A 15,462-nucleotide genomic window follows, 5' to 3' on the forward strand; every position below is an offset into this window, starting at 1 on the left:
ACACAAGCCATCACATTGAGACACTGCTTTGTAAAACACTTTGAATGCTCAGTGCTATTAATAGTCCTTTTTTCTGCCTTTCTGCTTTTGTTTTTTAGCACTTGAAACAACAGATACTTCAGTCGTAACAGAAGCAGAAGTCCAAGTTTCAGGAGAGAAGTCATTAGAGGTTTGCATTTCTTTCTTGTCTTACTTTTCTTTGCTGAAGATTTTTTTCTTTAAAAAAAAAAAGATTACAGTTTTTAGGAGCCTGTCAATCAAAGGCATGATTTCTATATTGGGATAGCTAAATGAAACCGCCTTGTTCCGGGGCAGTATCGCTCTTAATAGCAGACAATGGAGGCAAGCAACCAGGGACAGCTGTAACTTTGATGCTCTGCTTGGCATCTTCCCTGACGCATCTTGGCTGGCTGCTGTTCAGAACAGAATGCTGGACTAGTTCCACTTTCAGTCTTGATCCAACATGGAAATATTTACTTTCTCATCTATTTCCTCTCCTCCTCTTAGTTGCAGGTAGAAATACCTGATCAGAAGGAAGAGAGCTTCATGCCAGAAACAGACAGACATCCTGGTATCGAAGAGGGTGAATCAGGTAGTTAACAAATAAATACTCCTGCCTTGTTGTCTCTGGCAAACATTTAACTAGTTTGCATGGGATGGTTTACAGGCCAATCTGATTTAGAAAAAAAATACGTGCAAGGTTTCAGCACTCAGCACTGAAGACTAAGTCTTCAGAATTTTTTTTTAAAGGGTTAAATTTATTTTGCAGGTCATGGTCCAGTGTGTCAGATTTTGGGAGAAGAAGCTGAAGAGAGACAGTATTTTGAAGCCAGAGCAGAATCTAATACGGTATACTTTAAATCTGTTTACTGATATATTACTTCTCAACATACTGCTTGAAATGCTTGCTCAAAGCCACATTCCCCATAACGGGTGCAACAGCATCCATTAATTCTCATTACTGTCAATGCAATCAGTCGTGGAACGTAGGATCAAAAATGTAACAAAACAACAACATAAGCACTTCTCAGAGAATCTCTCGTCCCTTATAGACAGCTGCCTTGTTGTAGCTTTCCTCAAAGTAAACTGCAAATGAGCTTCCTAGAAGACAGTTTTACCTTCAGCCTTTTCCGTGACATCTCTTCTCAAACCAGCTTTAGGGTCGTAGTTTGGATTGACATATTTACTGACAGATGAGCATTTTCTTTAAATTCTTTCGTGATTTATAGTAGTTTCAGAGATAATTAAAGACAGTGCAGCTGGTATTTTCTCTAGAGATTAATTTCCATGGTGCTTGGGCAAGCTATAGTTTCTCCCACTCCAGTCGCTCACCCATCTGATAGGCTTTCTCGATTCCACATCAGCGAACAATCCATCCAGAGCGTGTAGGAGGAATTAATCCCATGTTGCATGTGTTACGCAGAGATGAGAACGACAGATAAACTTTGCTGTCAAGTCACCACTTAATTACACCTTTTGGAAGCTTTTTGGAAGGAGATGTGGCTCCTCCTCAGAAACAGCTTATCAGTTATTTCTGTCAGATTAATTTACGTAACTAGTTGTGGTGGCAACCTTTAAATGTAGTAGTTCACAATGCCGTTCTGTTAGTACTACAGCACGCAGTATTTTAACATGTTTTATAATTTCATAGGAAACAACTTCCAGGGACTCAGAAGATACCCTTGAAGGTGATGCCAAGTCTCTGCAACCTTCATCAGAAACTGTAGAAGGAAAAGGTAACATCAGAGTTACATAATTTTCCTGAAAGGGTTAGAAGACACCTTTCATTTTTGGGGAGGGACCAATGAAAGCCTTTGTTGGTGTTGGGTTGGCAACCCCAGTTCTTTTCTCTTTTTTGGCCAATTAATTTTTATAGGTTTTCCAAATTTTTAACAAATTAATTCATATTTGACACAAATGTAAAAATTGACCTCTATCCCCCCCCTTTCAAGGCATCTTTTCCCTCTCTCCTTTGCTACTCACAGTAAAATGCTTTTTCTTAATTTCTAATACTTTTCCATCCATTCCTGTTTCCATCGACTGTGCATGTTCAATTCCTGCTTTAACTTTTCTCTGACTATTTTCCTAATTAATCAAATAGAGTTAATCTTCCTTTATCAATCCATATAAATCATTAATCATAATTTTAAATCATATTTCTTCCAATATAACTTGACACAATATGTCTTTACACATTTGCAACATTCTAATTAACAGTACTCAAGTTTTACAGACCTCACAAACATCCAGAAACATCTCCTGGTCTACCTTGTTATGCAGTTCCCTTTTCAGAAAACAGACAACCCCAGCTCCAAAGAGCCTCCTTCCTGCTGGATGGAGAATAGTCCACCCATGTCTGGACCACAGTCTAGTGAATAAGTAGAACTGCTGCTCCTGTGTACAGTCAAACCTTGGTTTTCGGACATCTCAGCTGCCGAACATTTTGGAAGCCGAACGCCAAAAACCCGGAAGTGAATGCTTCCGTTTTCTAATGCCCCTCAAAAGCCAAACAGCTTCCAAGGCATGTTTCTCAATTTTCCCCATTGAACTTGCTGGCGTCCCTTTGAGCCTTGGTTTTCAAATGTTTTGGAAGTCGAATGGACTTCTGGAACGGATTACATTGGAAAACTGAGGTTCCACTGTATTAAGCAAATATCCTGTTCCCTTGCATACCTACCCCATAGAACAGGGGTAGGCAACCTAAGGCCTGGGGCCTGATGCAGCCCATTTGCCTTCTCAATCCGGCCCCCGGACGGTTCGGGAATCAGCGTGTTTTTACATGAGTAGAATGTGTTCTTTTATTTAAAATGCATCTCTGGGTTATTTGGGGGGCATAGGAATTCGTTCATTTCCCATATATATATATATATATATATATATATATATATATTCCAGCCCACCACATGGTCTGAGGGACAGTGGACTGGCCCAGGGCTGAAAAAGGTTGCTGATCCCTGCCATAGAAGTACAGGTGTATACAGTGATACATGATGCAGCAAACTGTAGGATAGGTTATAGCAGCTGCATATTCGTTGATGTTTATCTAGATTGTCAAAGAAGTCGAAATGATGGGGTGTGCTGCAAGTGAAAACCAGGCGATGTACAATTCAGAGGAAGTCACTGGTTTAAGCAATTGCTCAAAAATGATGGTGGGGATTTAATTGTTTTTTCCTGCAGATGAGATTGTTGGCAAAGCGGATATTTGTGAAAAGTCAGATGAGAAATCCAGTGTAAATCCTGTTGAGGCAAGTAACATGGCCTATTCTGATAGTTATTTGAAAGTATACTTTCCTGATGGATGGCTGGTGAAGGGAAGGGAAGGGAAGATCTCCTAGGATGGGAGGCTGGGAGAAGAAAGGGAGGAGAGAATTTGCTGAATTCTGAGAGAAGTACCCAGTAAGTCGAGTTGCTTCAACCAGAACTGATCCTGTATTCTGTATATATTCTGAAGTGCACATTGGAATGGTTGTGAGCACTTTTATCTGGAAAGTGCCTCACTAATTGGTCCAAGCAGGCTACTGGGGGCTGTAATAAACCGGAAACCACTCAGAATAGCTCCACTGGTTGACCTTGACACAAATACTAAGTAATTATTATCATTGTGAATAACGTTGGTGCACACCAGAGCTTATAAATGGTTTAACTTTCCTTGGCTATTAAGAATCCATCCCAGCCATGGTTTTGATTTCAATGGGAGAGGAGACTTTAGCGGATTTGTAACTCTCCACTGAAATAGCGAAACTTAAAAGAAAATGTTTGACTTAATCTATGGTGTGTGAGAGAGGTTGGGAAAGACGCTATCATATAATGCGACTATAATGTGAAGAATCACTATTTCTGGACATGTTGTGTTAGTTTTGTGGGCACTAGTAAGTGAAAGCTTACACAGCAATAAATTGGTTAGTCCTTTAATGTAACACAAGACTCTTTGTTCATAATCCAGTTGCCTTAGTGGACACTTTGAGTTGACTTAAACAACATTTGTTTGTCCTTTTGTTTAGGAAAAAAAGCAAGTACCAGTTAAGCGGAAAAGAGGAAGACCCCGTAAATATCCTATTGAAATAATGGCACTGCTTGGTAAGTACAGTGCTGCGTCACCATGGAAAATGTACTTCAGCATTTCATTAAACTCAGGAGGTTTATTTTTCCTTTCAGGTCAAGTTTCAGAAGCTGACTCAAGAACTGGAAATGTAAGCATTTGGATGGATATTCTGTTTGGATGCTCACATATTGTGGGATTTCTGACTCTCTGTGGAACACTGTTTTATATTTTTTTCAATTGCAATAACACAACATTGGCCAGGATCCCATGGGCTATTAAGCTGGTTCCCTGAGCTCAAGGGATTACCTTTGTTTTCTCCCACACTATAGCGGATTATTTTTTAAATGGAGGGCACCTTCAAAAATAGTTGTGATATTCAGATAACTCGAGATTTCCAGTGGGTTGGTGCATATTTTCTTTTTTTGTCACCTGCCTTGGAGGTCTGTGGTCAGGCCAGGAAGGCAGCATATAAATAACTAGATGAAATACCTTGCCTGTATTTTCTTCATGCTATTATTTTTATATCCCTCACTTTCTCCCAAAGGCACCCAACACATCAATAACAATATCATTAAAAACAGTTGAAAAGCAATCAGGTTCTCTCACTCCATTATTTCAGGGTTGCCAGTATCTTTCATCCACCAAATGGCTGGGAAAACAGGAATGTTTTTAAATTCCTCCTGAAAGCCAGTAATGAGGAAGAAGCAGAAACCTCACTCGGCAGGGCAGTCCACAAATGGGCAGTGACATGGTCAGCCCCCAGTGGGGGCACCAACGAGGTGTTTGCCTGTTTGCCATAAGGCGTGAAATCTCTGTGGGAGGAAGGCTTAACTGCTACTGCATAAAAGAACTTTTAAACTGGGGGTATGAATTGGCCCAGAACATGTCATATACTGGATCACTGCAGCACTTAGTGATTGGCAGCTGAACGTGTGAGCTTCATTGAAAGCAGTGGTTTTAAAATGTTTGCCAGTTTACAGAAAAGTCAACTGTAGATTTCATGGCAAAGCCAGGTTTGTTGTTGTGTGATCTGAGAAATGGTCTTGAGTTGTAAAATGTACTGCATATTAGATTTTTGTGGGTCTTTGGACCATAACAAAGAATGTGCTTGTGCATATTAGATTATTTTATTTTTATTTGCATTAACTGAAGAAACAGTATAGCCCTCTTCAGGACTTATCACCTTAAGAGAGAACGCATGTAGAGATTAAATTCAAATACGCACCATTCACCCTGACCCCACCCAGAGGCACCTGAGTTTTTTGGCACTTTCACACAGTAGAGAGCCTTGCATATCTGCGGAGGCCACTCATGGGACTAGGAATCCTGATCTTCCAGGGTTCCCACTCTTGCAAGGAGCCTCCATAAATCTGCAAAGCTCTGTGCTGCAGAAATGCACTGTCAATGTCTGAAGGAGTCGGGAGACATGTGGCTTCATTTGGGGGGGGGAGACATCTGTCCTCACAACCCCATTCAGTGGGTGTTTCCTCTTCGAGTGATAAGACCTAAACAGGGCCTGAAAACAGTGTTTTAATTTTTCTAATCCTGCACTATAGAAATATACTGCTATTTTTGTTTTTAATTAGATGCAGCAGTCTTCAGGTTCTAGCAGTAGAGAGATGATTACTCCAAAAGGTAATTATTCAAAAAAAAAAAATTCTCTTTGGAAAGGAAGAAAGAGTGGAAAGGATAGGATGAGGTGCATCTGTAACTCAGCCATTTTTCTTTAAAGAGTTACTACTCCAAAAATTCAGATATAGCCTTATACAGTGGTACCTCTGGTTACAAACTTAATTCATTCCAAAGGTCCGTTCTTAAGCTGAAACCGTTCTTATCCTGAGGCGGGCTTTCACTAATGGGGCCTTCCGCTGCGTGCGTACGTCCGGCACGCAATTTCCGTTCGTATCCTGGGGCAAAGTTCTCAACCAGGAGCAGCTACTTCCAGGTTAGCAGACCACATAACCTGAAGCGTTTGTAACCAGAGGTACCACTGTATAAACTCTTATGGATCTACAAAACAATGGTGCATGCAAAGACCTTCCCCTGTCTATTTCAAAGGTGAGTAAAACACTTTGTCCAGCTTCCAAGTGGACTGATTTCAGTGGCATTGACATGGATGCCAGAGATTTCCCACTTCTGTGAGTAGGGCAATTTAGAGTGCTTGGGTCAAATGGCAAAGTAACCACGGTGACTCACTGCTTCATACACTGTTCCAGTAAGATTTTGAAGCGAAGCAACTGCATGATTTACTCAGGCTGCTGGCATGGGAAGTAACCCATTGCATCCACCTTTTTACCAGACTGTAGCATTTACAACTAACATCAAGCATTTCAAAATCCTGAGCTGCCTTCTGTTTGCCATTGGCTGACATCTCTGTGAGAAATAACTTAATTTTTGCTTTATTATGCTGTGGCGAATTTTAGAAAGAAATCCTTTTTTTTTAAGTTCCTTGGTCATTTAAGTTTAATTTAAACTTCATACAAAAAGTGACAGTTATAACAGTTTGTGTGTTCAGAGTTGCAGTTTATGTAGAGTTCTTAACACATTTTTTTCTTCCTTTTTTAGTCAAAGGTTCATTGAATGAGAGACACAAAGTAAGTTCAAGATCTTTTAGTGCAAATTGTTTTCCACTTTGATCCTAAAAATGTTTGTTTTTTGTGGAGTTGTATAATTTAGCTTAGGGTCATTTCTCTAATGAAAACTGTTTCATTGGAATTGAGTTACTGAATGAAACCAAGGTCCATCGTTTCCAGGTTTCTCTCTTCCAGCATAATGAAACAATATGCCTCTGGGTGCTTATGAGTAGGGCATAATAGGAAGGCATCCTCTGTCCTCAGTCCTTAGAATTTTTCAATCCTTGATACATTGCGTCTGAATGTAAAGGCTCAAATTAAGTTGCTGGCAATATCAGTGCTCACACTGACACCTGAAAAAATATAGATGAGGCAAATGGAGTCTTGGTTCCTTGGAGATCAGGAGACAACATTTCTTTTACCTTGCTCCTAGAAAATCTTGCTCGTTCCTAGGTTTTGCAATATAGTGGCACCTTGGTTCTCAAACTTAATCCATTCCGGAAGTCCGTTCCAAAACCAAGACAAGCTTTCCCATAAAAAGTAATGCAAAATGGATTAATCTGTTCCAGACTTTTAAAACAACCCCTAAAACAGCAATTTAACATGAATTTTACTATCTAACGAGACCATTGAGCCATAAAATGAAAGCAATAATCAATGTACTGTACTATAAAAGAAATAAGACAGTATTGTAGATGATAAAAATTTAAATTACAATTTTTTCTTACCTGCACTGATGATAGTCATTGTTTGGAGGGGGGGGGGCTTTTATTCATTTCCGCAATCACACAATCGATCAGTAGCTGAACTGGGTTCCACACAGTCACAAAAACAAATTAACCAAAAAAGCCTCAAAAACCAAAACTCAAAACAAATAGCAAAAACAAAAGCGCCAAATTTAATCCAGTCTGGAAGTGCGTTTGACTTGTGAAATGTTTGAAAACCAAGGCGCAGCTTCTGATTGGTGCAGGTGCCCCAGAAACAATAGCCGACAGCTGCATTAGATGTTTGGCTTCCGAAAAATGTTTGCAAACCAGAATGCTTACTTCCGGGTTTTTGGCATTTGGGAACCAAGGCGTTTGAGTACCAAGGTACCACTATATGCCTTATTATACACCTGATCATGGGTAGCAGTTATTCAGCAGTTTGTCATCTATGAGCTTTTCTAATTCTTAAAAAACACAAATTAAAAATCCGCATCTTGTTGCATGTTTCCCCTAAGTGACGTATGTATTTTGTGAACAAGTACATAAATAGAGTGTGCTGCAATATGTTCCTCTCCTCTCTGTACTGTCAATAAATTTATAAGCCCTCTTATGAGTTCCCCTTGTCTTTTTTTTCTCAGCCAGAAGCCCTGTATGCTTTCAATTTCTTTACTGTTTCCCCCTTTACTTCCAACTATTAGGAAGCTAAAGAAGGGGAGGCAGAGGTGGCTGTGCGTCGAAGGGGAAGGAAGCCCAAACGACCTCTAATTCCATCAGAGGAAACAGGTAAAACATGGAGGTTCTGCTTCTCTTAACTTTTTCTATTGTTTAAGGTGCATGTTAGCTTATACAAATATCAGTTTTATTATCCTTTATTCATCGAGGGGAAAATCATTGGGTTATGGCTAAAGTAAATATTATGGGGAAATGTGCAAATTGCTGTAATCTTATGTCAGGAATGGTACATCCCAGCTGCTTGCCTACAACCTCTTGGGTTTTCTATGAATTCTGGCTGTGAACTAAAGAAGTAAACTATTGTAAATGTTTTTGGAGAGATTTTAAACAAGTATGCATTAAAATGCTACGGAAATGGAAAATTACTTACTCCACTCACAGGGTCCATTTAGAATTCACCTTCTAAAGTAAGTATCCATATCCCTTCTGGAGGCTTGGGTGGAAATTTGAGTGTGTTTATAAAATTTTGTAGGGAAGGACACACTTGAGCCAGACAAAAAACGTCTGAAACTAACACTTGCTGTTGAAGAGGAGACAAAAGACAAAGATGAAAACAAGGAGAGTGGCGATAACGGAGGGGAGGACAGTGGCAACAGTGATGATGCTGACGAAATGCATTCAGGGGCCACAACACGGTCAGCCTCAAGACTGGAAGCACAAAGGTAACGTTGGCTCTGCAGAGACTTGGGCAGTGGGCTAGATGCGTCACCAAGCACGGAGGGCTGTGGTGGGGATGGAAGAAGTCCAGAGCAGACACAACCTTGTACTTCTTTGAATCCTGGCCTCTGACTCCAGTCATTAATGAATCCATCCCAAATCCAGTTCTGCCTCATCTTTCTGTATAAAAATATAATAAAGGCATCTTGTTTGTGATCCCTAGCTACCAAAAATTTTGCTCAGCTGTTGCTTATGGAAAAAATGATGAGACTTTCTATATATTCCATATTCATACTTTTATTTTATTGCTAAATTATTCTAGCCAACCTGCTTCTTCAGGAAGCAAATTTGTCTTACAACCTTCCCTCCCTTGGTGATCTCTTAGCATCTTGGGTGCATATATTTTTACAGTTAAGTGGTGTATAATTTTTTTGAAATAAATAAATGTATTCTAGACCCGTGAAGGCTTTACGTCTAGCAATCCAAACTTTATTGCAGAAACTGACTCCCTGGGTAGGAGTCAGAGAGGTTTTGCCACATTATTAGTTTTTGACTAATAATGTGTCTCTTTCCCCACCTTTCTGTCTCACTCACATGTGTGGATGCACACACTGGAGGATACATTAGCTAAGGGACCCAAGGGCCATCTAGTCCAATGCCCTGCAATCCGGGAATCTCTACCAAAGCATCCAATCTCTGCTTAAAAACCTCCAGTGAATGAGAGCCCACACCTCCCGAGAGAGTTCGTTCCACTTTCGAACAGTGCTTACCGTCAGAAAGTACTTCCTGATGTTTAGTTAGAATCTCCTTTTCTTATAACTTGAAGCCATTGTTTGGGGGCCTCCTCCAGAGCAGGAGAAAACAAGCTTTGTTCCATCTTTTATGTGACAGCCCTTGATTAGAGGAGACTGAGAGGAGATACGATCACCATCTTCAAATATATCAAGGCTAAACATACTCAGCTCCATCAACCGTTCCTCATAAGGCTTGGTTTCCAGATCCCTGTTCATCTTGGTTGCCCTCCTCTGCACACATTCCAGCTTATCAATATCCTTCTTAAATTGTGGTGCCCAGTATCAGCAGTTCCACATTAAAATCATTCCTACTCCACAGTAGGAATGGACCATGTTGTATAATAGGAAATGTATATAACAAAACACTGATGGCAGTTCTGTTAGGTCAAAAGAAAAGGCCTGGAGATCACATCCTTTGCACCTGAAGGTCTCAGGCTCAGTCCCCAGCAGCTTCAATTAAAAGGATCTCTAGCAACAAGGCTTACAAAGTCACGATCATCATTTTATTTGTGTGCCATCTTTCCATAGTTAAAACCATGCTCAAGGCAGCTTACAACATGAAAATATTTACAGTTACAAAAGGAGTCATAAACAAAAAACATCAAAAATTACACAATAAAATCAAGCCATTTTCACATAAATCATCAGGTCTAAAAATAAAGATACTAAAAATAATATCAATAACAGCAACAGAAGCCCCCTAAACAATACCCCAGCCCAATAGTCTATTCAGCAATCTCAGCTTTTGCAGCTGGAGTCAGTCCGGGCCCTGCCTTCCCAGGCCAGGTGGGAAAAGGGCAGCAAGGCAGGACTCCGGCCTTCCAGGACTTATAGCCAAGATGGTCAGCTCAGCTCAGACCTGAGAGAGTCAGTGCCTGTACTGAGTTACCGTGCCCTATAGGACGCACTTTTTCCTATCCAAAAATGAAGGGGAAATGTGTGTGCGTCCTATGGGGCGAATGCAGGCTTCGCGCAGCTCTCAGCAAGCCGTGGGAGCCCGGCGCTGGGCTCCCACAGCTTGCGGAGAGCTGCCTGTGCTGGGGTCGGGGGGAGCTCGGGCTTCCCGCACCCCAGCCCCACGCCTGGGGGGGAATAATTTTTTCCCCTTTCCCCCCAAAAAACTAGGTGCGTCCTATGGGCCGGTGCGCCCTATAGGGCGAAAAATACGGTAAATGGACTAGTGGATGGAATCTGTTTAAGGCAGCTTCCTATGTTAGCATAAGGGACCAATTTAGAAGCAGTGGGCTGTGCAAGCTCAACTCTGCCTGCCTTCCACTTCCCCACTCCAAACCACCACCACCCTGTTTCTCCCTCTGCTAGGATTCAGGTCCTTGCTTGTGATCGAAACAGAGACTTAGCAGTCCGACTGGCACATTTAACTTCAGAAAGCAGAATACCTCAATCCCAACATGAGACTGCCGAGTATTGCTACTTGCTTTTGAATGGCCAGTGTAAGAGTGTCTCTGAAAGCACAGATTCATTTTTAATTTTTGTGCTACTTTATTATATTTGCTGGGGGACGCAGGTGGCGCTGTGGGTTAAAGCCTCAGCGCCTAGGACTTGCCGATCGAAAGGTCGGCGGTTCGAATCCCTGCGGCGGGGTGCGCTCCCGCTGCTCGGTCCCAGCGCCTGCCAACCTAGCAGTTCGAAAGCACCTCCGGGTGCAAGTAGATAATAGGGACCGCTTACCAGCGGGAAGGTAAACGGCGTTTCCGTGTGCGGCTCTGGCTTGCCAGAGCAGCGATGTCACGCTGGCCACGTGACCCGGAAGTGTCTCCGGACAGCGCTGGCCCCTGGCCTCTTGAGTGAGATGGGCGCACAACCCCAGAGTCTGTCAAGACTGGCCCGTACGGGCAGGGGTACCTTTACCTTTACCTTTATTATATTTGCTAGGTAACCTGTCCTGTTTACATATGCTTATCTGCTCATTTTTTCAGAAAGCAGCCCAGCAAGCCCACAACACGAGCCACATCTAAAAATCAAAGCCCTGGTGCAGTTCCTCCTCCAAACCATCGAAAGTTAGCAGGGAGAAAGCAGTCACCTGCCGCTGCAAAATCCAATAAATCTCCTGGGGCACAGTAAGTATGGAAATGAAAGCCACTTCTAGCTTGTGAATATCTCTACGCCGTCTTCTCCAGAGTAATTTCACCGTGCTTTTGGGTTTGTTTTTCAGTTCAAGGTTACAGCCCACCAAGCGCAAAAGAGAAGCCAGTCCCATGGTGTCGCCTAAGAAAAGTCACCAGAGGGGCGATGAACCTGAGGCGAAGAAGTCCAAGCGATAGTTTTGCCCCACGCCAGACAAATGGGGAAGGGAAAACAAACAAACTCTCCTCTGCTTCTTTGTAAAACAAAGAGGCTTTGCATGCGCTTGTTTCCAAGGTATAACATGTTACCTATGTAACATATTTAAACAGCTTTATACACTATTTGTTTATGCAGAAGTCTATAAGCATTGCAAAAGTTTACTTTGAACCTCAAGTAGAGATGGTCGAGAGTGACTCGCTGATGCTTCCAATCTGCTCATCACCAGTGGCCTCTTAATGACACCCTTTGTACATAAGCCACATATTTTAAAGAAGAATGTATTTTACTGCGTATGAACTTAATCAAACAGCAAGGACTGTTCTGCGGGCTGTTCTGATGTTATCTTACGTTGGTCATTTTAACTGGATTCTTAAATGTTGTGCAGCCATCATTAGCATTGTCTAGGGCGCGGGAAGGGACTCCTTTTCAGTGAACTCAACAAATCTCTGATTAACTGGCAAAGTACTTTCCTGCATGTATTCAAGTCAAGTAGAATTAGTATAAGGAGGAGACTTTACTTTCTTTCCTCACACTCGTGGCTTTCTGTATGGTAAAAGTTTAAAAACTGCATTTACAGTGCTTAGTAAATGCACCCTATTCACTTGGAAATATATTATCATCTGTAAATTTTATCCCAGCGTCAAAGTAGTTAGAGTTCATTCAGATAGAACTAGACCCCTTCAGCTGAAACAGTGGAAACTGTCTCATTTTGAAGCTTCTAAATGTTTTTCTCTCAGTATTTCTCTTTTTCAATTGAAACACTGAAATTAAAGTATCACCTTCAGGATTTAAAGATCTTCACCATTTATCTCACACTTTATATACTAGTATTAAAAGAGAATGTAGCGCCTGGCCCTGCTGCCAGAATCATTAGTATACTTACATTTTACTCTCACAAGAACAAATCTTCAAGTTCGGTTTCATGTAAAGTTTTGGGGTTTTTTTTAATTATTATCAGAATTTGTCTCTTGCAAGGATGTGGTAAGTTGCCAAATAACCTGAGATTATTTTAAAATGTTCATATTCATGTTTTATAACCAAATTCAGCATTCTATGTTTTTTAATTTGTTTTCTTTTTGTTTTGGGGACTTTTATTGTTGTAATGTGATTTTTTCTGTCAAATATTCTACTTTGTTTCTTACTGAATTTTTATATATAAATTATAAAATGTTTCCCAAAACTAGAGTCCTGTATTTTTTTTAAGTCGCTAGATTAACTTTTTCAATGGGTAAGAAAATTTTGTTACCCGTATTTTTCGCTCTATAACACGCACCTGACCATAACACGCACATCGTTTTTGGAGGAGGAAAACAAGGGGGGGGGGGAATTCTGAATGAAACAGTGGATGTATCATTTTTGTGCCTCATGCTGTGGCCACAGACATGTGATCTGATGGTGAATTTGGGGTGACCCAATGCAAAAATCCTGAGAATCCCTGTGAATCTGTGCTTTGTAACCACGTTTTTGCACCATTGCAGCCCCAGGCAACAGTGGGTGCGTGATTTTTTTAGTGCAGGCTGTAGCCATGGACATGCTATGTGATCTGATGGTGAATTTGGGGTGACCCAATGCAAAAATTCTGAGGATCCATGTGGATCCATGCTTTGTAACCATGTTTTTGCACCATTGCAGCCCCAGGCAACAGTGGGTGCATGATTTTTTTGGTGCAGGCTGTAGCCATGGATATGTAATGTGATCTGATGGTGAATTTGAGGTGACCCAATGCAAAGAGCCGGAGGATCCATGTGGATCCATGCTTTGTAACCACGTTTTAAGTGGGGAGGGAAGGAAAAACACAGAAGGGACAAGGAGCACGAGAGGGGTGTGCAGAGAAGCAGCTTGCTAAGAATGCAGGAGAGGGGTTTAACGGGAGGGAGGAAAGGAAGGCAAAAGTTTCCCCCCACCCACCCAAGCCAGCCCTCTCTCTCTCCCACCTGAATGTTTTCCGGCTGCCTGCGAGTCCCTAAAATGCTTCCCTGGACGCAGCAGCACCGGAGCACGGAGTGGAATTAGAAGGAAGGACGCGATCCTTTCCTTTTCCCTCTGCTTGCCTGGAGGGGAAGGGATTTCCCTGCTCTTTGTTCCGTTTGAGCAAACAGCAACCGAAACAGAAGTGGGTGGGCAGTAAGACCCTGAGGCAGAATGCAGGAAAGCAACAGCTTCCTCTCTTCAGGCGTCCCTCCTCCCTAACACGCAATTGGATTTTTGCCTGCTTTTTGCCCCTGCACTCAGGCCAGTCAGCTCCAGGGACCACACATTCGCTCAATAACACGCACAGACATTTCCCCTTACTTTTTAGGAGAAAAAATCTGTGTGTTATAGAGAGAAAAGTACGGTATGTTCAAAGGACACTATCCAAATGACATTTAACTCTCTTTAAAATTGGGAAATTGAGAAGCACAAGGTGTTCCCTCCTCAGTTGAAATCACAGGGACTCAGTGGCACTTAGTGTTGGATGGATTGTGCCCTTAATGTGTAGATTATTGTAAAAATGCACAAACAGACGAGAACAGAGAGCATCATCGTCATAGATTCTTCGGCACTGTTAATAAAAAAATGGCAGATAAAGATGATTAGTGACATTATGGGGAGCAGCCACAGGCTTCATCCTCAGTCTCAGACTAAGACAGTCCTGCAGTTTTCAGCTTGGCCTTATCTATCACTCCCCCTGCTAATCCTTTGATTGGTTCAGATGCTAGGAGATCCTCCACACACCAGTTTGGGGGAAGTAACATCTGACCCAGCATATTTCTGAGCACTGTTTCCTGGTGCCGACATATACATGCACGTGCAAAGCAAGCACAAAGCCACAAAGTAACCCTGCCCCCAGTAAGACGGGGAAATGAGCACACCAGCTACCCAGGTGAGCTTCACCAAGTGAGCTTTACCATCTCTTGCCTACTGGCCTGCTGTTTCTTGTTCTTCTGCTGAAACTCCAGGTGCCTGAGTTGTTTGGCCTCTTAGAGATGACCTAGAGCTGCTGCATGCTCCTGTCTCTTGGGACAGGGCACTCAAATGCTGCATTGTATGGCAGGATTTGGGCTGGTTCTGATGCAAGTCAGCACAGAGACTCGGGCAGTAAAGTTGATTCTTTATTCAAGGAAATACAAACAGAGAAACCTACGGGCAAGACTGACCCCAGTAAAGCAGTTGCCGGAAATGACGATCTGTGCCTCTCACTTCCCCCTAAGTCTCCTCCCCGGCCGGCTGTTTCCCCAGCAGTCTTGAGCGGACACGGAGCAATGGTTCCAAACTACAAGAAAGAAGATTCCACCTAAACATTAGGAAGAACTTCCTGACAGTAAGAGCTGTTTGACAGTGGAATTTGCTGCCAAGGAGTGTGGTGGAGTCTCCTTCTTTGGAGGTCTTTAAGCAGAGGCTTGACAACCATGTCAGGAGTGCTCTGATGGTGTTTTCTGCTTGGCAGGGGGTTGAACTCGATGGCCCTTGTGGTCTCTTCCAACTCTATGATTCTATGAGCTCCATTGGGGAGGAGGGCTCTGTGCTCTTTGCTCTGCTACATGCACTGCCCTGTGTGTTTTTGGAGACAAGGGAGGAGGGAATCTGAATACAGTATGACCCGCATGCTCCTGTGAATCTGTTGCAGCCTCAGCTTCCACCTTCTCACTGGTCTATCCTACATCTGCAGTGCT

The 15,462-nt window shown here is 42.3% G+C and overlaps 1 protein-coding gene and 1 long non-coding RNA gene across 2 annotated transcripts in view; one reads left to right on the plus strand and one right to left on the minus strand.

The window, feature by feature from the left end:
• LOC307224704 overlaps positions 1-11,515 on the minus strand; it is a 238,391-nt gene extending 226,876 nt beyond the window's left edge. Inside the window, exons 1-3 of the long non-coding RNA XR_013842704.1 lie at positions 11,381-11,515; positions 10,684-11,003; positions 9,420-10,400 (exon numbers count right to left, since the gene is read on the minus strand). This is a non-coding gene — a long non-coding RNA (uncharacterized lncRNA). The remainder of the gene's footprint in view (positions 1-9,419; positions 10,401-10,683; positions 11,004-11,380) is intronic.
• BOD1L1 (biorientation of chromosomes in cell division 1 like 1) overlaps positions 1-12,989 on the plus strand; it is a 45,909-nt gene extending 32,920 nt beyond the window's left edge. The window contains exons 13-25 of the mRNA XM_079991481.1: positions 99-169; positions 508-592; positions 770-849; positions 1,652-1,736; positions 3,178-3,245; positions 4,002-4,077; positions 4,156-4,190; positions 5,629-5,677; positions 6,608-6,636; positions 8,021-8,105; positions 8,527-8,716; positions 11,443-11,583; positions 11,679-12,989. Of these exons, the coding sequence (XP_079847607.1) occupies positions 99-169; positions 508-592; positions 770-849; positions 1,652-1,736; positions 3,178-3,245; positions 4,002-4,077; positions 4,156-4,190; positions 5,629-5,677; positions 6,608-6,636; positions 8,021-8,105; positions 8,527-8,716; positions 11,443-11,583; positions 11,679-11,787 (1,103 nt within the window). The 3' untranslated portion in view covers positions 11,788-12,989. The remainder of the gene's footprint in view (positions 1-98; positions 170-507; positions 593-769; positions 850-1,651; positions 1,737-3,177; positions 3,246-4,001; positions 4,078-4,155; positions 4,191-5,628; positions 5,678-6,607; positions 6,637-8,020; positions 8,106-8,526; positions 8,717-11,442; positions 11,584-11,678) is intronic.
• Positions 12,990-15,462: the final 2,473 nt, after the last annotated feature.

The sequence above is a fragment of the Podarcis cretensis genome (assembly GCF_951804945.1).
Source record: "Podarcis cretensis genome assembly, chromosome: 9".
NCBI classification, from domain to species: Eukaryota; Metazoa; Chordata; class Lepidosauria; order Squamata; family Lacertidae; genus Podarcis; species Podarcis cretensis.